This window comes from Mesoplodon mirus, assembly GCF_964341445.2.
Source record: "Mesoplodon mirus genome assembly, chromosome: 9".
NCBI lineage: Eukaryota > Metazoa > Chordata > Mammalia > Artiodactyla > Ziphiidae > Mesoplodon > Mesoplodon mirus.
This window is the reverse complement of record NC_138985.1, coordinates 56,399,757-56,423,026: the sequence shown is the minus strand read 5'-3', so window position 1 is coordinate 56,423,026 and position 23,270 is coordinate 56,399,757. Positions and strand designations below refer to the sequence as shown.

The window sequence follows — 23,270 nt, the reverse complement described above, 5'->3', positions numbered from 1 at the left end:
TGTTAATCTCAAACACTGCTCCCTAAGACTACTAACAAATTTGATTTTGTAACATATCAGTGGGTTGCAACCCATGTTTAAAAAGGCTGTGTGTATTACACGCTAGTGATAAATGATCTAGTCTTGTACTTGGTTGAATCCTTGGTAATTCCTTGCTGCCTACAGAGAAGTTCAGACCCCTTTAAAGTATGGCATAGCAGGTCTTTGGCTGTAGGGTGACCAGCTTGTCCAGGTTTGCCTGGGGCTTTCCTGGTTGAAGCGCTGTAAGTCCTGCATCCAGGGAACTCCCTGATCTCTGTGCAGACTGGGACGGTTGGTCACTCAGCCTTTGGGATCTCATCTCTGAGAGATGAGATCCACATCCATCCTCATCTTCCTCCATCTTCTTTTGCGCTGAGTGTTCCATTTACATCCAGTTACTTGTGCCACAGACTGGCCATTCTCTGTCCTATCTCCTCGCTTTTGTCCATGCTTCCCTCTGCCTGGGATGCACCCCTCACCTTCTGCTGTCCGCAGGTCTGGTTTTCCTCTGGGATGGTTTGTTAAGTCACCAACTCTATGGAGCCTTCTTATTGCCTTCTTGCGAGCACAGCAGTGCTACAGACTGTGTTGACTTACACGATCTTTAGTAGTCCTGCGTTTTTCTCAGCTGTCTTATTCTTTATCACCTGTAGAACAAACATGAGAAGGGGAACTGCTGACATAAAGTGGATGACAACGGCAGAGAAAGAATACAAGGGAAATAGAATAAACCAGTACAAATGTTAAAGCCAATAGCGTGGGGTGAGGGAAGATGAGAAAAACATAAAGGCGTGGGCACAGGCAGTAGTTAAGAGCCCCTGGAGACTTTGGTTTGAATCTTGGCTTTTCACATGTCGAGTTGTTTGCTTTGGTGGGAGGGTAGAGTGTTACTTAGCAGGTCCCTCTCTATGTGAGTTTCTCCACTCATCATAACTTCAACCAAGATCAGTCATCCTTAAAATTAGGTAGACTTAATTACAAATTTGTATTTTGTAGTTAATTTGGGAAGGTATTGAATGAAATGGTTTGAAGATGTAGAGATATCTTAATAACTTATATTTTTAGAAGATTAAAAACAAATTGACTTTGTGAACATATATATTGAGAAAAATCTTTTTTTTTTTTTTTTTTTTTTTTTTGCGGTACGCGGGCCTCTCACTGTTGTGGCCTCTCCCGTTGCGGAGCACAGGCTCCGGATGCGCAAGCTCAGCGGCCATGGCTCACGGGCCCAGCCGCTCCGCGGTATGTGGGATCCTCCTGGACCGGGGCACGAACCCGCGTCCCCTGCATCGGCAGGCGGACTCTCAACCGCTGCGCCACCAGGGAAGCCCGAGAAAAATCTATTTTGACTTTATTATTTAAGCATTAAAATTTTCCTTCCCTTATTTTTATCAATGTGTCTTTATTTTATTTCCTTTAGTATGATAGTTTAAATTCGTTTTCATTTGTGAGTTGCAAGAACCTCTGGGCAGCTTGAATTTGCCTGTATCCTCTATCAGGATAGAGTGCCCTCAATAGGCAGCCCTATTGGCCAGGGCTGTCTTTTTTTTTTTAACAAATATAAATTTTATGAATTTACTACATCCATGAATATTTGAAAAATGATAATATATGTGTCTGAAACAAATAGATGCCATTTCATTTTAACAGGTAAAGATATGAGTGCACAATCTTTAGAGACACCAACATGCGTGGTGATGAAATTCACAGTGACCTTTTAGTATGTAGGACAAGTGATACTCACATAAAGTAGTGACCTTTACATGTAGACTAATGGGTTTTTTTCTATTTATATAACATTTTTAAAACATCTTTATTGGAGTATAATTGCTTTACAATGGTGTATTAGTTTCTGCTTTATAACAAAGTGAATCAGCTATACATATACATACATCCCCATATCTCCTCCCTCTTGCGTCTCCCTCCCACCCTCCCTATCCCACCTCTCTAGGTGGTCACAAAGCACCGAGCTGATCTCCCTGTGCTATGTGGCTGCTTCCTACTAGCTAACTCTGTTACATTTGACAGTGTATATAAGTCCATGCCACTCTCTCACTTCGTCCCAGCTTACCCTTCCCCCTCCCCGTGTCCTCAAGTCCATTCTCTACATCTGCGTCTTTATTCCTGTCCTGCCCCTAGGTTCATCAGAACCTTTTTTTTTTTTTTTAGATTCCATATATATGTGTTAGCATACGGTATTTGTTTTTCTCTATCTGACTTACTTTACTCTGTATGACAGATTCTAGGTCCATCCACCTCACTACAAATAACTCAGTTTTGTTTCTTTTTATGGCTGAGTAATATTCCATTGTATATATGTGCCACATCTTCTTTATCCATTCATCTGTCGATGGACACTTAGGTTGCTTCCATGTCCTGGGTATTGTAAATAGAGCTTCAGTGAACATTGTGGTACATGACTCTTTTTGAATTATGTTTTTCTCAGGGTATATGCCCAGTAGTGGGATTGCTGGGTTGTATGGTAGTTCTATTTTTAGTTTTTTAAGGAACCTCCATACTGTTCTCCATAGTGGCTGTATCAATTTACATTCCCACCAACAGTGCAAGAGGGTTCCCTTTTCTCCAAACCCTCTCCAGCATTTGTTTGTAGATTTTTTGATGATGCCCATTCTAACTGGTGTGAGGTGATACCACATTGTAGTTTTGATTTGCATTTCTCTAATGATTAGTGATGTTGAGCATTCTTTCATGTGTTTGTTGGCAATCTGTATATCTTCTTTGGAGAACTGTCTATTTAGGTCTTCTGCAGCCAGGACTGTCTTGATTTAACTTTGCTGTGCAGAACATCTGAGCTCTTTATAGGGATGGTAGGCAAGGACTAGGAGTCAAAGCTAAAGTTAGTCATGTCTGAAGATTTGCTTGTTATCAGTTGTTTTAAAGATCAGCCCCACAGGTTATCCGAGAGTCGTTTATTTTTAGACACGTTCATTTATCATCTTGGCAACTCAGAGAAAACAGCTTCAAGTGCAATGGATGGCTCTGTTCCAAAGCACTGATATTTTTACATCACTTTTAAGGAGAAAGCCCAACTATCAGCGTGATGATTTATCCTCAAGGCATTTTGGGCTTCTAGATTGCTGAGTTTTTGGCTGAGATAAACAATGGTGTCAATTATAAATGGAATGGGTTTTGCTAAATAATCCTTTTAGAGTCAAAAAACAAAGATTAAAAATGTAAGCCAGGCAGGAGAACATTATATCAATGGGTATATGATGTAGTGATTTAGGAAAAGATGGTACAATGAATGAGGCAATGCTAGGATTGTGGGTTCGATGCACATGTGTCCTAATGGATGAAAAAAATCAATTCCCACCCCCATGCCCATGGAAATAAAGACTTGTTGCAGAATAAGGAAGAACTTTTCTGAGTTGGATCATTGAAGACCTTAGTGCATTCACCCACCGTACTGATGATTAGAAAAATCCCAGTAGTGAAGTTGTGGAGAATTTCGCACTTCTGTCTAATGGTAATTTAGCAGTTCAAGGGATATTCTTGAGCACTTACTGCCGGGCACTAGACGTACAGAGAGAAATTAGATGTGGCCCCTCCTTTAGAGGAGCTGTTGGTGTAACAGGAGGACAGCATCGTATGAACAGAACAGAGGCACACTTAGGTGGAACATGTGGTTCATGTCTCAGCAGGCCAGCCTCAGGTGCTCTAGGGCCGCCAGGGAGAGTGCTCAGCCCAGTCTTGAGACCGTAGGAGGTCTTTCTGGAGGGGATGTGATTGAGCCGACAGAGAAAGATGAATAGGCATCATCATGGAATGAGCGGTGAGAAGAGCATTTCTGGAATTTGCAAAGGTACAAAGGGAGGAAACAGCTTGGTACCTGCCAGTAAAATGTGAAATAGGGAGAGGAGGCCTCTGTGGATCGAGAGGTGGGCAATAAGAGCATCTTATGGGCCTTGATGGGGAGCTGGGACACATTTTGCAACTCAAAGAGAGTCATGGACATGTTTTAGGCAAGGGAGTGTCCTCATCAGATTTGAACGACAGAAAGCTCATTCTGACTCCCTGTGGAGGATGGGGAGGGTCATCGGGGAGCAAGGTTTGCACGGAGACAGGGTTGCAGTTGTCAGACCAGTGATGTGAAGCCTGGCATTGGGCTGTGTGGATTGGCGTGGATAGGTGAGGGCAGGCTTGGAAATACTAGGTGTAAAATTGAGAGGACTGGTGAAAATTGGCTGGGGGTGGGTATGGTGAGTTCAAGGATTTCAGGGCTGATCGAGGGAAAAACAGGATCACGAGGTGGCATTGTGGCACAACATGGGCAGCACTTGGATAGGACTGCATGAGAGGGGATTGTCCCTGATAGAAGGAGACCCTCCAGGGGCAGCAGCATGGGGCCACCACCCACAAAGGGAAGAGGGAATCAGAGGGAGGCCATGTGTTCTGGTGGTGCTGCTCAGCTCAAGGGGGGGAGCCTGTGGATCAGAGAGCGCCGAAGGGCAGCTAAAGGTCTCTCGTAGCCACAGCATTGTCCTGTCTGTGACTGGCAGGTAGTGGGTGCAGTTTTGCAGGGTATGCAAAGCAGAAGATCTCTAAGTGGCTAAAAATGTGCTTGTTTGAGCTATATTTAAAGCGATTGGATGTGTAAGAATTTGTGTTTGACGCTGGTGGGTGCTCAAATCTAGTGGTCCTAGCCTGATAAGAAGTAAGCAACATAGGGGCCAGTACACAGGGGCCATCTTTAACCCATTTATATAGCTGCAAGTGTTTATTGAAAGTCTACTGTGAGCTCAGTTTCAGGCTGAGGAGCCACTGTGCAAGTGCCGAAGGAAGCTCACATCAGGTCTGTGGAGAAGCTGCCACTTTGCACGTGCTCCCTGAGAGTGCTCGTTTTTATTTGCTTTGAAGTGCTTTCGAACCCCTAGGAGCACAGATACATAACCTCATATAAAGTGTAGTAGTGGTGGTAGCCTTCTTTGTTTGGCTTCTTTACTGGTACCTGGCCTAGGCAGGTGATACATCTTTCCCATCTATTTCAACCTGAGGTTAGGTGTTTTACAGGATCCTTCGTGTAAGGCCTCACTTCTTGCTTCACTCTAGTTTTCCTTATGATATTGTCCAGAAGGCTCCCATCTCCTTTCTTCTGATTCTATTTTCAAGTCCCTTTTCTGCCCTGATTCTTTGGGACCCAATGCCAAAATATTGCTCTTCCGGTGTCCTAACTGTTCCATCTTTAGTTTTACATTCTTTCAAGGATGGTCCTTGAAATGCTCATTTCCTAAGGACTCTTGATATCATCTGAGTGTTTCCCAAGGGAAGATGCTCTAAGAAATGAATGAATGAATCTCTTAATTGAGGAACAATTCCTTTTCCAAAGAGAAGCACGTTGAGTCTTTAAATGGATGGAATGTGCTGTAGGGGTCAGAAATGACTCAAAATTTTCCAGAACTTTTGGCAAAGCTGACAATGGGTTTTGAGTCCTTTAAAATTTAAGAGCTCTTGTCTCTACTCTGTTCACTAGATGAGAGGGCAGATACCCTATGGATTGATTTTTCTCTCTAGCCTAATGGGCCTCTGTGCTGAGTGCTGGAGAGGCTCTCCTGTTTAATGCGCTGCGATTGCCAGTGCTCAGGTTACAGCTGAGCCAGTACAATTTGGGTAGCTCCGCTCAGAATCTTGAAGTGATGAAAGTAGGGCTAGAGACACTATGCAGACACAGTCTTAAATATAGCTCACAAACCCAAGAAGAGAGATACTAACAGCTTACTGTGGAAGTATTCCCTGATTTCCTAGTCAAGAACCAACCCAATATGAATAAAATTAAGAGGAGCCTCGAAAACTCAACATAAATATTTAACTATATGTATATACTAAGACGTTTTCCCCTCCAAACCTGTTCTCTATTAACATAAATAGATCCTTCCTATGTAGATGAAACTCTTGCGGTGCTTGGGACTACCCAGTATTGGCTTGGAGGTGTGGCTGGGAATTTCAGAGGCCAAGTCTTTTCTCCTGTCAGCTCTCCCATGCAATTTACATTTGCTGCCACCAGGTGGTGATAGAGAGTGATTGCAAGCAGACTGATCAGGATCCACCGTAAGTGCCTTTTGTTTAAGAAGAGCTTTCTTGTGACTAAAGGGAGTGAAATCCTGAATAAGTAAACCCTGAAAGGGAAGCATTGTTTAATGAAAAATATTCAAGAAATAAAGAGTTTTGGTGTTTCCAGTTCTGACTCGTCCACTTAATAGTTGTACACTTTAGATAAATGCAGCTCAATTTCCCTGTTTATGGGTGAAATACTGGTACTGGATTATGTAATCTTTAAAGTTTCTTATCTTGAAACAAACATGTGTAATTGTAATTGTGAAAGCAGCAAAATTAAAAGAATAAAAACTTTTCATATAACAGAGAAGCCTTCACTTTATTAACAACCATCTTAGTTCACTCACTTCGCAAGGCGAAGAAGACCCGTTAATTTTGTGTGTGTGTGTGTGTGTGTGTGTGTGTGTGTGTGTTATGGGGGGAGGAGAATGGGGAGTGAGAGAAGCCTTCTTAGTTTGTCTTCCTTACCTATTATCTGGTGTAGGCAAGTGAGGAATAAGAAATCTTTCACACAAAGCTCTATGGAACCTTTTCTTCAAGGCCTCATCTCCCTAAATCCAGTCTTTCTAATGATGTATCCAGACGTCTTAGATCTTCCTGGTATTTTTAAATCATTATAAATATATTTCTAAATCATTGTAGTTTCTTGACTCTAATCTGAATTTTCTATGCTCAGTGATTTTATTCCTGTTATCTTTTACTTTTTCTTTTCTGCAAAAGAAAGAGCTCTAACCCCCTCTGTTTAGGTTGCCAATATAAACTCTTAGCAAAATTTTGTTAAGTAAATGTCTCTATAGACTTTAGAATCAACTCCATCTTATCAGAAGTAGATTAAGACAAAGTGTGGTTTGAGGATCCCTGTGAATCCCAAGATGTGTTCAGGGGTCTGTAAGGTCAAAATTATTTTCATAATAATGCTCAAATGTTTTTTGTCTTTTTCACTGTATTGACATTTGCAAGGATTGTGTGAAAGTGATGGTAGGTCAAACTGCTAGTACCTTAGCATGAATTGAGACAGGGCGCCAAACTCATAGTAGTGGAGTCGCACCTCACTGCCACACACTTGCAGCTAAAAAGACAAATAGTTTCACTTAAGAGTATCCTTCATGAAGTGGAAAAAAAATACTAGTTACATTAAATCTCTAACCTTGAGCACACGTCTTTTCTGTGTGACAAACGGGGGCATATAAGGCACTTCTGCTGCTTACCAAAGTCCAGTGGTTTTCTAGAGAAAAGCATTTGTGCAGTGTTTGAGTTGTGAGCTAAATTAGCTGCCGTTTTTCAAGAAACACTATTTTTTACTTGAAACTACAATTCATAGACAAACCATGGTTATTTAGGCTTGGTTATTTGGCAGAAATTTTCTGAAAAATCAATGATGTGAGCTTGCCACTTCAAGAACACAGTTGACAATATTTGTTGCTAATGATAAAATTTGAGCTTCAAGCAAAAATTAGAGTTTTGGGAAACTTATATTTGCCACCATGAGTTGTACAGCTTTACCATACCTAAAGACCCTTCTGAAGAGTTTGGTAATGATAGTACCAAATGTGATTTTTGGATGTTGTACAATGGAATGTGTTGATATTTGAGAAGTCTGCATAATTTTCTAAATAACCAATGCATAATGTTATAAAATCATACATGAATAAAAGATTCATTCAAAGTTTAAAACAGATCAATGGATTTTAATGTAACAAAGTACAAAAAAAGTTCATTGACTGGTGTGGTTTCATGTTCAGATTGCAACTGAACTTTCAGAAACTGCCATTTGTTGATTTTTGGTGTAATATCAAAGATTACTTCGAGAGGCTATTCAAATACTCATTGTTTTTCAGAATACACATTCATGTGAGACCAGATTTTCTTCACAACTAAAATAGCACATCACAATAGATTGAATGCACAAACACCTGTAAGAATCCAGTTGACTTCTTTTAAGCTAGATATTAAAAAGAGAAGTGAAAATATAAAAGAAATACCCTCTTGTTATGATTTCTTTTTGTCATGGAAAGTGTGCCTATTTTTTCATAAAAGTTTTATGTTAAGTAAAAGGTTAGTGTTGTTATTATAGAATTAATTATTAGGTATTTAAAGTTTTATCAGTTTTAATTTTTACCATGGTTGATGTTAATAGATATAACCCACATAAACAAAAGCTCTTTGAGGTCACTAATAATTTTTAAGAGTCTCAAGGGATGCTGAGACCAAACGTTTGAGAACTCATCTACAATACGAGTAGATGAGGCCTGGGCACCCCCCATGAGATGGATTTTATCAAAATGTTTGTTTTCCCAGTATACTGATGGCTATACAAATTTAGCATATAACCCTCCCACATTTTTCAGTAGCCAGCTCCCTCTGAGATTTCTCTCACCCTCTTTTTATTGACAGTGTGATATAGCTGTAAAAATGGTTGTGTTCCCATTCATCCCTTGGCCTCCCATCCAAGTGGAAGGAGGCAGCTATATTGTATAAGAAGCCAGGCAGGGTGGAAGGAGGTTGTGAAAGATCAAATTTCTTACATGTACCTAGTGGCAGATGAAAAGTTCAATAGCTGATAGTGAAGAGCTGACAGGAACAACTGTTTTTAGGCAGGAAAAGAGAACTTGTTTCTAGGTAGTTTTTTCAATGCGTCTGGAAACAGCTGGGCAATGCCTTAAACCTCCTGGGATTCTGACTTTAAGCTTAAAAATACATTTGCATATGCCAGCATTAGAAATGGAATCTCAAACTGCTGCCAACTTAGACAACTGAAAGGAAATAGAGATCTAGATGGTTGAAAAGCTAAGCCTCAGGAGGTTCTGTTGCTTGGCAGCTGTGTAAACAGAGCTAAACCCTTTGCTTCTTCTCTGTTAGACGCTTGGTTCTAAACAGGATCAAACCATCCCATGACCATATGTGCAGAAATGGAAATGAAGGTGATGGGTCTCATTGTTGGGTTCAAGAAAAGTCGAGCATTTTCCTTTCTTTATGGATGTGTGTGGAGTAAGAAATCTGAAGGAGTTGCAGGGTGAATTGAGAAGAAAAGGGCAGGCGTGAGATGACTTTTGTTTTTACCTTCCTGAGTGTCCATGTTGTTCTCTCGTGTTTTCCTCCTTCCTTCCTCTCTACGTTCTTTCCTCTTTGAGACTTAGGACCGTGAGACATTTTTATGATGGAACAGCAGGAGTGTCCCTCCCTGTAACTAACTTAACTAGAGAAGAAATCATTTCTCCATGTGCCTCTCCATCCTCTGGGGGAAGTGGGTAAGATAGGGGAGGATGCCTGCCTGGGACAGCTTGATATGTAATCCCTATGTTCAACAGAAAAATGGAGAAGAATTTTACTACTATTAAATGACTACATTTAATCGTTTAAAAATAGTTTTTTCTTCGAGTCACATCTCTTTAACCACGTGCATTCCATTTTATAACCCATTTAGATTGAGAAGCATGCTATACCTTTAATGTATTTCTCACTGTAACTTTTTAATATTTAATTTATTTTTATTATGGTACGATTGACATAAAACATTATACTAGTTTCAGGTGTACAACATAATGATTTGATATTTGTATGCATTGTGAAATGATCACAATAAGTCTAGTTTAACATCTGTCACCATACATAGTTATATAATTTTTTTTCTTGGGTTGAGAACTTTTAAGATATACTCTGTTAACAACTTTCAAATATGCAGTACAGTGTTATTAACTGTCGTCACAATGCTGTACGTTACATCCCCATGATTTATTTGTTTTCTCACTGGAAGTTTGTACCTTCACCCATTTCACTCATTCCCTCACCCCCAGCTCTGAGAACCATCAATATGTTCTCTGTGTCTATGAGCTTGATTTGTTTTGTTTGTTTTTTGTTAGTTTTTTTTAGGTTTAGATCCTTTGCAGTGAATTTCGAGTGATGGCTTTGGATATTGAATTAGGGTGGAGTTGGGGGAAAGAGTTTGCCGGGTAAAAAATAGTAATAGTAATAATAATAGTAGAAAAAGAGGAGGAGGAAGAAGGGGGAAGAGGGGCAGAAAGAGAAGGAGGAAGAGAACAAACAACTTTTCTTAGGTGTAATATCTGCCAGGCACAGTATTAAGCTCTTGACTTATATTGATTCATTTACTTGGATGATAACGATGGCAGTTTACTGAGCTCAAAGATGGGCTGAAACAAAAGATGTGAGAACTGAAACACTTGGGAGGATGGATGGAGATGAGTCATAGTGAAACAAGGGGATATAAGGTGAACCAGGGGAAAAGAGGGAAATCAGAAGCAGGGAGTTTAAATTTGAAAAAAGCTACAATTGGGAATTAGGGTATGGAGTCCAGAGTAAATGGAGTAGCTGTTGAGATTTCTGTTGTCAGGTAGGGGTAATTTGGAGGATGAGAAAAGAAAAAAAAAGAGGTGACATTGGATTGTACTCAGTGATTAGCTGGAGAACTTGCAGGAGAGCAAGAACTGAGATGCAGACGTGGGAGGGAATAGGAGCATGAATCGGGCAAGTGCAGGTAGGTTGTGAGAGAATGTGGGCCAAAGGAATGTCACCCTGGAAAGCAAATTCAGAACATGGGATTCTGCTAGGAGGAGAGCTGGGCAGGCATCATAAACAGTGCATCAGCTGACCCCGGCACGCATGGAGCTGGGGCGAGACAGCTTTAAGTGTTCCTAAGCCAGGGTAGAGTTGAGCTGTAGTCGGCTGGTGGGTGGGAGAGTATGTGGATGATCAGACAGGGAGGCGATATACACCTAGAGGTGGGTTTGATTTATCTACTTGACCCCTTGCCATGTGTAAATGAAAGAGACCAGCTTTTTATGTGTGTGCAGCAAGTGAGCAATAATTAGCAGCAGGTAGCTTTGACTCTTATTTTCTTAAACTGGGAGCACCAAAATTGCCTTTGCAATGACCTACATTAGCCCCAGGAAGCTCTATAACTCACGTCCTCCATTCTTTGTTCCTCGATTTGCTTTGCTTAATGTGCAGGGAGATTTAGTGGGTCAGACTGGCAAGCCCCCCCGGGAAAGCCTGTGGAGTTCAGTGCTGACACTGCATTTAGTGCCACTATTTAAGCCATTTCACTGTGTGTAAAGGCCCATTCATTTACTCTAATGTGTGCTTTCCAAACCCTTTACAAGGTGTTCTCTTGAGATTTCTTATTCTCCCAGGTGTTGATGCAAAGTGTCTAGTTTGGAATAGATCCAAAAATCAATAAGTGGAAGGTACTCTCTATAGCTGTCTTTTAACGTTGTGCTTCTACTGCCTTTAAAAAGTGAAGTGTTATTTGAAACGTCACTAAGTAACATAATTTTTTTAAAGTTCCCTTGGTGTTATTGTTTGTTTTTAAAATATTGGGGGCTTCCCTGGTGGCGCAGTGGTTGAGAGTCCGCCTGGCGATGCAGCGGATGCGGGTTCGTGCCCTGGTCTGGGAGGATCCCGCGGAGCGGCTAGGCCTGTGAGCCATGGCCGCTGAGCCTGTGCGTCCGGAGCCTGTGCTCCACAACGGGAGAGGCCACAACAGTGAGAGGCCCGCGTACCGCAAAAAATAAAAATAAAAAATAAAATAAAATATTGGCTCTATGGCTGGTAACACCAACTTAAATGACCAACATTGTTAGACAAATTTATCAGTTTTAAGAAGACCTTTGCCCTTTGCAGAAATGTACTGAGAATACACCTTACTTCCCACTGTTGAATGAAGTCCTTCGCAAGAAAATCACAACAAATACAGGATGTTCTGTTACATGGTTTGCTCTTTAACAACCATAATATGTAACTGAAGTCATGCCAGATACTTTTGATGGACTGGGAAAGGGAGATAAAAGTTAGGTAATGTGGAGGAGAGGGAAACTTCTTAGAGAATTCTAAAGTTTTTCTAAGAAGTTTCCACTGGCTGCTTTCAACATAGGATGACACAATTATTGCTTTAACAGTAATTTTTCTGATCAGACATTTCGTTTTTGACAGCAGAAAAATATCAAAAACAGAGATCAGATTGGCTCCCATTGGGGAAGAATATATGTAACTTCTCAGATGCCTTCTGGACTTAGGTTCTAGTTTTCTCCTGTCAGGTTTTTTGGTGTTGAAAATTACTGGCTAACAGTGTTTTAGTGGTAAATGTTACTTTTATCAGTTCTATGGCTTCTCTTGGGGAAAAAATCAGATCTAACTGCTTGGGTCCACGTCCTTCCATGTCAACCATCAAATTGGAACCGGATAGAGCTGCTTCCTGCAGGCAGAATGTTTCCTCTCTGGCTGGCCTCAGTCACTGCTTTGTTTCCTCAGTTATCTACTTGGCACCTGTAGGACAATGAATTTGTGACTCAGGTTTAAATAGGCCTTGGCAGGAGACTTCACGATCCATTCCACAGCCCCAGTCCCCATCCAGCTTCTCATCCCACCTGCAGTGTTGTATCTCTGCGTTCTTTCTGCTCAGAAGTCCTGTTGACACTTAAATTATAACACACTGAAAGTTTTTTCATCACTTCCTTATTTGCCTTCTCGTCCCAGTTTCACTGACATCCTCTTGGCAGTCTCAAAGTTGAATTGTTAACTGAATCTTTCTCATTTGCTTCCACATCTAAAGGCTACCAAGGGTCATGTCTTCCTTCTTGGCTGGGCTCTCTTCAGTCCACATTCCCAGCACATTCTGTCTGTACATTCACCTACATCCCGGTGCAGGTGCAGTCGACCCAGATAGGTGTTGGCACCAGCCTCCCCGCAGCTTGCGTATTTCTAGTTTCTGCTCCTATCTGTTTCCCAGGCAGGGACAAGAATAGGCTTAAGCAAATTTGTATTCTGTTTTTGTTTTGTCACTTTCTCTTTCAAAGAGCTGCTGATTTCCCAACCCTCTTTACACCCAATGGAACTCACTCTTCTGTATTTTCAGGTCTTTGCCACTTGCCTCCACAGGTCCATTCTTACCAACTAAAGTTTGTATTTCTTGACGTGGATTCATCTGCGTCTCTTGTACACAGCCTGCTGGTTCTCTCTTCTGCAGGCCTTTGTGTGTCTCTATCTCCCTTTCCTGTGCTAGTTCCTGACCTCCTTCCATATCCAGTTCAAATTTCACTTCTTCCTTAAAGCTCACCCTCGCCCACTCCACCAGATCTTGATGATTCTCTTGTTCTGCATCCCCTCTGAACTTGTACGTTGGCGATCCGTGGAGTGTAGTAGTGCAGAGCACGGACATGCTTGAATTGAAGTCCTTCCATGTATGGACTATGCAGTCTTAGGTCTTGCTGAGCCTCCTTTATCTGTGAAAAAGGCATTCATAATAATATTGGTCTCCTTGGATTGTTGTAATTAAATGTGATAATAAATGTAAAGTATCTGGCACTCAGTAATCAGTAAGCCAATCTCTCAAGGAGCATTTCCAGCCATACCACACGCTCACAAAGTTGAGTTATGTACCCCTTGAAGGAAAGAATCTGGCTCTGCTCATCTTCGTACTCGATACCTTAGAGAATGCCTAGCACAGATTAAATATTCAACACATATTTGTTGAAAAATGAAGAGCATGATCATGAATAGCAGAGATTGATTATCATAATGATTATTGCTATTATTTCACAAATCTTTGCCATCACATTATGAGCAAGAATGTGTATGGTAGGACAGTAGGAACACAGTACACTTCCCAGCTGTGTGTATTCATCTGAAAGTGTCTTAGGGTGACTGCAGGTTCTTGATTACCTTGTAAAGACAGTGACAGTAAGTTTGAGGATTTTTCATTGCTTTGTGTGCTTTTTTTTGCCTTCCCTCATTTTGTCATCTACTCAGGGACACATTATATATTCATCATAGTTGCATACAAGTAATATGCAAATGAATACTCGTGACATTTATGGTTAGTTTTTTTTTTTTTTTTACTTTATTTTAAGAATTTGGGTCAGAGAAGAGTTCTTCATGTCTCAGTGTCTCCATTTTCTTAGTTTCCAGTTGGGAGCAGAAAAGAGACAAATATAATCATTGTGATTGGTGAGAATCTTCTCCAAACTCATTTTATTTGAAATTTCTGGCACCGTCACCACTAGGATCATCATCACCATTAACATTAAAAATCTTGTTCAGATAAATTGTCCCAAGAACTTGCCATGGTGTTGTCTCCTCATTCATGTGTTCACAAATATCTTTTGCTTTGAAAAGGGAAAGTGCCAGGATAAGCAATATTGCATTCAGTATGCAAATGAAAGTTTTATAGAAATAGGTTTGTACTGGAGATGAAATTAATTGTGACAGTTCAGGAGGAGTTTTACAGGAAAAAAAGATTAACATGTTAGGTCTTCAGTGGCTGTCTTCCCTGATGCATATAATATTAGGCAAAATGAAATCTCCATGTGCCCAGTCTCAGTGGAGGAATGTTTGTTGAGCCCATAGAAATTTGATCAGGCCATGTGTCTAAGAGTTTATGACAGCCTATTTTCTTTTCTCAGTGTGGGGATGAATTGGTCCATTGTCGTCTAAATTGGAAGTCATGGTGATGGTTCTTTTTTGATTCTCTTATTATTAACTTTTTGTTTACTTGTTAAGAAACTTGTACCGAAAATGTGTTACTTATTCTGAAGTAAGTTGCTATTATTCTTCAGACCAGAATAGACTATAACATTGTATTTTTTCAAATATTTATGTGTACATGAAAAGGGAAGATTTTATATAGAGGGAGACCAGATCTAACTTATTTGATTCATCAACAGAGGCTAAGGTATACAATCTGTTATTGCCAGAAAGTTCTATTTTCAAGCTTAATTTCCTTTTGAATGATTTTTGCGATGATAATAGAAGTTGTTTGTGTATATTCACTTTTTTCCCTCTTTTGCTCCAAGGAAACCAACATGTCTGACAAAAGTGACTTAAAAGCTGAGCTAGAGCGCAAAAAACAGCGCTTAGCACAGATAAGAGAAGAGAAGAAACGGAAGGAAGAGGAGAGGAAAAAGAAAGAGGTAAGTACTGGGTGCTGGGGTGTTGGAGGGTAGGGGGAAAGGAGAATCACTTGATTCCGAGAGGCTGGTCAAACGGATAAAGAGGACCCTGTAAACGAATGCTTTTACAATACCTGAATAACATGAGTGATGTCTACATACTCAGAGTAGTAAAGTCATTGACATCTGCCATGTAGTGGCCAGGCTCCACATAAATGGTAGATAGCATTTGGTCCAGAGGTCCCAAACCCCTGGTTTACCCCAGACTTGAATAGAACCCTGAAAGTGGTCTGTGATATGCTATTGTTAGAAATTCCTTAACCTTTCAGTTTCTCAGTTCCCTGTGCTTAACATGGGAATAGCAGTGTGTTTATTTTGTCTGATCATGAGGATTAAAAAAGTTAATCTTATAAAGCACTTAGCAATACCTAGAATATAGTTACTACTTAATAAGTGTTAATGTCAAGGGAAGGTTTTAAAAAAACTACTGGCCAGAACATTTTAGGAGAAAAATAGACAATGATGCCAGTGGATTACCATGATTTCTTTTCTTTTTTTTTTTTTTTTAAAGTTAGAAGTATTTTCCATCAATTTATTTATTTTTATTAAAAATTTTTTTTATTGGAGTATAGTTGTTTTACAATGTTGTATTAGTTTCTATTGTACAGCAAAGTGGAGTTCCCTGTGCTATACAGCAGGTTATTAGTTATCTATTTTATATATATTAGCGTATATATGACAATCCCAGTCTCCCAATTCATCCCACTACCATGATTTCTTAAATGTATATATTTTTCAGGGTAAATAAGAATCCTAGGTCTGGTAAAGGGAAAGCTGCATTTTTCTTCTTCGGTAAGGGGGTGAATAATATAGTAGACCCTGCTATGTGAGACGTTAAATCTAGAAGAGATTTTAGAGCCCTTCCACTAAGGCCCTTCTTTATGCCAACAAAGCAGCAGAAACCCAGAGGTGAAATGTAGCTTTTCTGCCTGCTAGAACCAAACCCAGGACCCTTGATTCCCAATTCAATGCCTTGCTGCCCTATCATGTTTTTTTCTACTATCAGAATCCAACAAATAGTTTATTTTTAATTCTCCAGTTTGTTGTGGTGGTGTAGAAATAGCCCACATCTTGTACAAAAACCAGATGCCACAGATATTTTTGAGTAGTTTTCTAAGAAGGAAACTACATACAGAGTGATATGCTTGTGTGTATACAAACCAGAGCTGCTTCCCTACTCAGAGTTTTTCTTTTCTTTTCTTTTCTTTTTTTTTGTGGTACACGAGCCTCTCACTGTTGTGGCCTCTCCCATTGTGGAGCACAGGCTCCAGACGTGCAGGCTCAGCGACCATGGCTCACGGGCCTAGCCGCTCCGTGGCATGTGGGATCCTCCCGGACCGGGGCACGAACCCGCGTCCCCTGCATTGGCAGGCAGACTGTCAACCACTGCGCCACCAGGGAAGCCCCAGAGTTTTTCTTTAAGCGAAAAGAAGAATGTGTTTTGATGCCTTACAAGCTAAGTGCTATTTCACACTATAAGGCTGGGAGAACAAGGTAAAAAGGTTTCTAACAATTATTTTCCAACAAAGTAAAACATAACTGCAGTTGTTCTCTAGCCTTCTGGTATCTTGCTTCTCTTGATACCATTACACTTTGATTGATGTCATAGTTTATTTGTCCTTGACAGTGAGCGTAATGTTTTTCCTTCACAGATCTTTGCTGTTACATATGCAGTCTTGAGTGAAGTAGAGGTGAGAATTGACAAGGAATGGCTATTCGTTTCCTTGCACAGCCAAAAAAAGCATTAAGTTATTATGCTCCCTTTCCTTCAGATGTCAACACTTACTGTAGTTTTAAAGCACCTGTTATCCTTTACTAATAACCGGTTTCCTTTTAAACTGACATTCTAATATCCAACTTGAATTCCATAGAATTACCACAAAATGCGAAGTGATATGGGAAATCTGGTTCCAAATTATGCTGTCTGCTTCATCCTCGTCATTTTACACATTTTGGGGGGAAATTACAGGCAAACAAGACTGGTAGAAACAGGCCACCCTTTTTGTTCCTATACCACACAGCTTTGATGGGGATTTAGCTTGTTAGGCAACAGACAGGGCCCTGGCAGACTGGGGACGGCAGGTGGTGGAGCGTGTGGAACACCTGGACTCTGGGCCTTCCTGGGCCTCTACCTAGTTCTGGAATTAAAGTTGTACATAGTCTTAGTTTCCTCATTTCTAAATTGACAGGGTGGTTGAAGCCTGACTCTGCTCTTTGGAGTCCCATGGCAATGCAGAATCCCAGCCTCCCCTCCCCAGTGTCTCTGATTTGAAATATCTAAATAGGACCAGATTTGGGGATCCACTGCACTGCATCATCCTGAAGGTGTGTCCTGGCTTTCAGTCCTGTCCCTCTACAGCCCACCTCCCCCACAAAAGATCTTTCCTTGGGTCAGACTATGATGACTTGGTTTGTTCTGAGAAGCCAGTGTGGTCAGGCAGAGGCAGTAGAACCCAGTGGTTATACAGAGGCTTTCAGGTTGAATGTGGCTAGGAAACCTGGCTCTGCCCTTTGCAGAATGGCCTTGAGTGAGTCTGGGACCTCTCTGAACCTGGTTTCCCTTCTGTAAAACGGAGAGAAGAGCGGGTCCTTCCTCATGGAGTTCTGTGAAGGTCCAAGGAGATGATGGAGAGCAGTGAAAGACACAGAGGACCTGGTTGGTGAGAAACAGCTGTTACTCTGCTCCTGAGATGGGCCCTAAATGGGGCCCGTAGAACGGCTGCATACATTCATCCGGATCAATGCTAGGGAGGCCATTATTCAAAAATGCCCCATTATTAGAAGGGTCTTATAATTCAAGGCCCCTAGTTTCCTGGGATGGTGGCATTTTGTAGCTGAAAGAAACCTGGAAATAATCTCTTCCGATCCTTCTTTTTCAAATGCTCTTATGCCCCTGGGGGCTAAGCCTCAGAAGTGGTCCCCCTTTATCTCCAGTCTCAGGAAGGACCCCCTCTTCCATCCAAGCCAGTTGTCCAAATCAGAAACCTGGGGTCACTCTTTCACCACCCCTTCTCCAGCTTACACTGATCATGGGTCCTAGACAGGCACAGTAGCTCTCCCCTTTCCATTCCATCTCCTTTTTCCCTAAATCCACATTACAGGCAGACTCAGCTTCTTACATTACACCTTATGGGCCATGCTCTCTGTTGACAGGAAGTTATGAACATTCTCTTCCCTTGGCTTTTGCTGTTCTGTTAACCACATGTCTTGCAGTTCTCATCTCAGATGTCTCTTCCTCTGGAAAGCCTTCTCTAATACCTTTCTCTAACACATGACTGAGTTAGTCCTGTACCCTATCCTTGACCTTATCAAATTATTTAGCACCATTTGCTTGTTCATTTGTCTTTTTCTCCTAATAGAGCACAGGCTTTTGGGGACAGGGTTGTATTTTTTCATCACTGAGTCCATGTCCAGCACAGATCCTGCCACATAGTAGGCCTTCAATAAAGGGTTATAGAATTAACGAGTGAATGAATGAATGAGCACCTAAACTAGTTAGGGCAGGTCTGAGATGCTGGTCACAGACATTCTTTCCAAGGACCAGAATTTTTTTCTGCAAATTTCCTTGGAAGCTTCAGATCCCGAGTCTGTGGAATGCTCTAGTTAACTGGCCACGGTCATTGACTCCTAAGTTTAAGATTTTCTAGTTTTTGTGTTGTTTGTAGAGAGTTAGAAATAGCCTTAAGCTTATAAGTTTGATATTTTCAAACTTTATTTAGGCTTATATTTAATTTAATTTATTTATTTATTTATTTTTGCGGTACGCGGGCCTCTCACTGTTGTGGCCTCTCCCGTTTCGGAGCACAGGCTCCGGACGCGCAGGCTCAGTGGCCATGGCTCACGGGCCCAGCCGCTCCACGGCATGTGGGATCTTCCCGGACCGGGGCACGAACCCGCGTCCCCTGCATTGGCAGGCGACTCTCAACCACTGTGCCACCAGGGAAGCCCTAGGCTTATATTTTAAATAAAACAAGTTTAGAAGAAAAAGGAAACGAAATGCTGTTTAATGCTAATCTCAGTGACAGTTTTTTGCCAGGACTGAAAGCTAGCGTGAATTGGGACCACCCAGGTTGGTTGTCTCTACAGAATCCAGAAAACTGTGTACATGTATAAAATTACACTCTCTGCGTCTTTGGATGTCAACTGCTTTCTTGGTTGTGGTATTATGGATGAAATCTGATTTTAAAATAAATATAGTGGTCACCATTTAAGACACAGAGCCAATGTCATGAAAAATTGGCTTTAAAGCAATGAGGTGTGCTAATTGAGGCCACCCTGAAATTTCGTCCTATCCTTGGCCTTCTGCCAAATTGCTGCAAGGTAAGATGGACAGAGGCTTCCCGACGTTTCCTTACTTGTTCGGCTAACATCTATGCAGCTGTCTTTGGAAAAATGACTGACAATTCTCGGCTGACAAATTTTCTTTCTTCACATACCCTCTCTGGGTCTCAGCTGTGATGACTCTTCACAAACAGAAATACCATTTGCTGGGAGAGACACCGAGCATATTTTGAATTACTAGTATGCAAAAACTCCTTGTTGAGTCATTAAAATGTATTAGGACTCTGTAGTATTTACTTGGGAAAAACCAGAGGTTTCATGATTAGGGCTTGGTGTAACTGCCTCGGATGAAGTAACACATTGTTTAGTTTAAGGTGCTAGTTGGTAACAGTTAGGAACTGCCTTTATTTCCAATAAGTCCCAGTTACCTAACTTTGCATTTTTCCTGGTCAACTTTGAGTGTTGATAGCTTTCCTAAGCTTCTGTTACGTCTAGATGGACATTTATCCTTACTAATATTTGTCATTGTATTGTCTGTTTCCTTAAGAATTAAAAAAGGCAGAAGGCAGAGAATGAGTTGTAGAGACACATTGTATCGTGGGAGTGACACATTGGAGGTGGAGTTCGGGTGTGCTATTTTTGCACCGTGTCTGGCCGTGTGTGTTGACACGCGGTTTATGTTCTAATACGTTTTTTGAATGCTTAATGATTAAAGTTAGAACTTCCCTGGTGGTGCAGTGGTTAAGAATCTGCCTGCCAATGCAGGGGACACAGGTTCGATCCCTGGTCCGAGAAGATCCCACATGCCGTGGAGCAACTAAGCCCGTGTGCCACAACTACTGAGCCCACGCTCCACAACTACTGAAGCCCACGTACCTAGAGCCCATGCTCCGCAACAAGAGAAGCCACTGCAATGAGAAGCCCATGCACCACAATGAAGAGTAGCCACCTCTCGCTGAAACTAGAGAAAGCCTGCGTGCAGCAATGAAGACCCAAAGCAGCCAAAAATAAATATAAAAAAATAAATAAATTTATTTAAAAAATGATTAAAGTTAGAATAAATTTAAAAAAAAACCAGATTCTGTGCCTTTCTGCATAGGACATACATGACAGAAGGTTATAGATATTATGCCCTAAGTTTATTCAAAAGGAAGATTAGATGGATCTTTTTCCGTTCACTGTACATAAGCTCCATTAGAGTCTCTCGCGTTCATTACCACCGGCACTCCGTTGTCCTTAAATAAGTTTTTGTTGAAAGGATGAGGAAAAGTGGCTTTGTTATGAGCATGGGTCACTGGAAACTTAGATAACTCCTCCTCACAGTGGTGGTGTAAAGGGGCTTACTGAATGGGATATAGCTGGTGGAAACTGCTCTGAATGGTGTGTAATTCTTAGATTCTATAGCTGTAGAAGAGCAACTACCAAAGGCAGAATATTCATTCATTGAACGCATTTTTTATTGATAATTGTGCATCAACTGTGTCAAGCCTTGATCTGGATGTGTGGATATAGTGGTGAACAAAATAAACACATTATCTGCTCTCAGTGAAGCTGACAGTCCAGTTATGGCTTAACTCTTCACTGTAAAACCATGCTATTCTGTATTGGCTTCCTGAGATGAATTTTGCTTATCTTCGTTTTTTCATTTGTATTTTAGCAGTGGCAGTGGTAATTCCCTTTTCTTTCATTTCCCCCTTTCCCTTCAGTCCTTTTTTTAATTTTATGGCATGTGGATACTGATAGAGATCCTCACTCTGCAAGGTCCTTTTTCTTAGTTCTGTCTTTGCCTCTGTTGTTTGCATAAACTTTGGAACTTGCTAGTTTAAATGTTAAAATTGGGAAAGAACGTGAACTTTGATATCTTCCAAGATTAAACTGCCGCTTCAGAATTTTAGGTTATATGAGATTGCCTGAATCTTCTAGTATCCTCATTAGCCCTTATCGATCCCCATAATGGCAGTTTTCCCTCTGATGACAGGTAGACTTCAAACATATGACTGCATTTTAAGCCTGAGGTGAATAATAACAGAAGCCTTGAGCCTAGCACTATGTGCAAAGATGCATTTTTTTACTTATAATTGGGGTGTAGGTTACCATCTGGGAGTAAGTCAAGGTTGCATGAACTCTTTCTGCTTTAGATGCCACAACAGAAATTATGCTTCACTGCTTTGAAATGTACTTTGCACTCCTGAAAGTTGTAATGTGTCTGTTAGGGGGGCCAGCTTGCCCCTGAGGAGAAAGGTGTGTCTGATAACTGGATAATTGGCTTTTGACACGCTCTAAGACAACTTCACGCCTGTAAACTCACAAAGCCTTGTCGTGAGGTAGCTGCACATCAAATAGGATGTTATCGTGTTTCAGATGTGGGGCAAATGCCTTGTCTCAAGTAGTAATTGTGTTATGAAAAAGAAAAGAGACCTGAGAACTCCCCCCAGAATTCCACCACTAACCTTCTTTAACCTGTATTTTGACTTGTTGCTATCCTATAAAAAGACAAGCTGGATCTGGCTATAGGAGGCTCAGACAAGATGTGTTTTTTTTTGCTTTTTTTTTTTTTTTTCTTTTTGCGGTATGCGGGCCTCTCACTGCTGTGGCCTCTCCCGCTGCGGAGCACAGGCTCCGGACGCGCAGGCCCAGCGGCCATGGCTCACGGGCCCAGCCGCTCCGCGGCATATGGGATCCTCCCAGACCGGGGCACGAACCTGCATCCCCTGCATCGGCAGGCGGACTCTCAACCACTGCGCCACCAGGGAGGCCCCCAAGATGTGTTTTTAAGATAGAACTTGGGGAAAGAATGTCTCTCTCCTAAATGATTTTTTGTTTTGTATTTTTCTACATGATAATTTTCTCCTTTGAGTTAATATGTATAATGGAAGCCTATGAAAATCAGAATTAAGCAACAATACCTATTCACGTATTGTTCACATGCTTTAATAAACATTCTAGCCTGGTTTATTTAAACCATGGTAAACTTAGATTACTGATACAATAGTGTATTGTACAGTTATGGATTTTCATAACTAATTTTACTTTTTAGCCAGATCCCAATAATTCCTTGTTTGCATAATTCCAAACGTGAGCCATGAATATTACAAACACACTCATCAAGAACTGATCATATGTCTTCCCAGAAGGGACAAGGGGTTTTAAAAAACCAGACAGAATTTTTTTTTAAATCACATCCCAGTTAGAAATATTTTGCCGTGATGGTTTCTTCCTAAACTGAGTGAGAAAAACTCTCATACCCTGTGATAGAGACAGGAAGAAGCCTTCAACCGAAGAAAGTACTGGGTTAGTGATTATTAAATGGAGCAGTTACAATGTTTTTTCATCCTTTGTACGCATGATTGTATCTATTTAGGCCTTTTGCCTGGTGTTTGCTGCCATGCATTTACCATTTTCAGTTTCAGCCAGGAAAAGCATACCTCTAGCTCTTGTTATTCACTTTTCTTACTGGCATCTACTTTCTGTAGGCTGATATGCAGCAGAAGAAAGAACCAGTTCAGGATGACTCTGACCTGGATCGCAAACGCCGAGAGACAGAGGCTTTGCTGCAAAGCATCGGGATATCGCCGGAGCCCCCTCTAGGTACTTAAAAGTGTTTTGTGTTACTATTTCCTCAGATTTGACTTGTGTGGGATATACCATGTCCAACATTTACTATTCTTTTATGTCTATTTTTGTTTTTATTTTGTAAAAAATGCTTTGGCTTATGGGTCAGATGTATTTATTTTTGGAATTGAGGGGGCTGGAAGGAAATAGGAGGACAGGTTGTAGAGTTGTTAGCAGTTTGCTGCTTATTGGCTGATTCTGCGGTCAACCTTCTCCACTGTGTTATTTGTTAAATGAGTTGCCACATGGTAAATACAAGAAATCTCGAAATTAAGAAAAAAATATTGTTCTTCATTTTCATTGCTGAATCCCTGCCTCTCT

At 41.0% G+C, this 23,270-nt stretch overlaps 1 protein-coding gene across 13 annotated transcripts in view; it reads left to right on the top strand.

Moving 5' to 3' along the window:
• DYNC1I1 (dynein cytoplasmic 1 intermediate chain 1) overlaps positions 1–23,270 on the top strand; it is a 483,164-nt gene that overhangs the window by 170,791 nt on the left and 289,103 nt on the right. For 10 of the 13 annotated variants that reach the window (XM_082632154.1, XM_082632153.1, XM_082632158.1 and 7 more), the window contains 3 exons: positions 14,901–15,017; positions 16,709–16,747; positions 22,811–22,925. In XM_082632154.1, coding sequence (XP_082488280.1) covers positions 14,901–15,017; positions 16,709–16,747; positions 22,811–22,925 — 271 coding nt within the window. Of the gene's footprint in view, positions 1–14,900; positions 15,018–16,708; positions 16,748–22,810; positions 22,926–23,270 lie in introns of those variants that run through there. The other 3 variants (XM_082632152.1, XM_082632163.1, XM_082632155.1) reach the window with 1 other exon arrangement.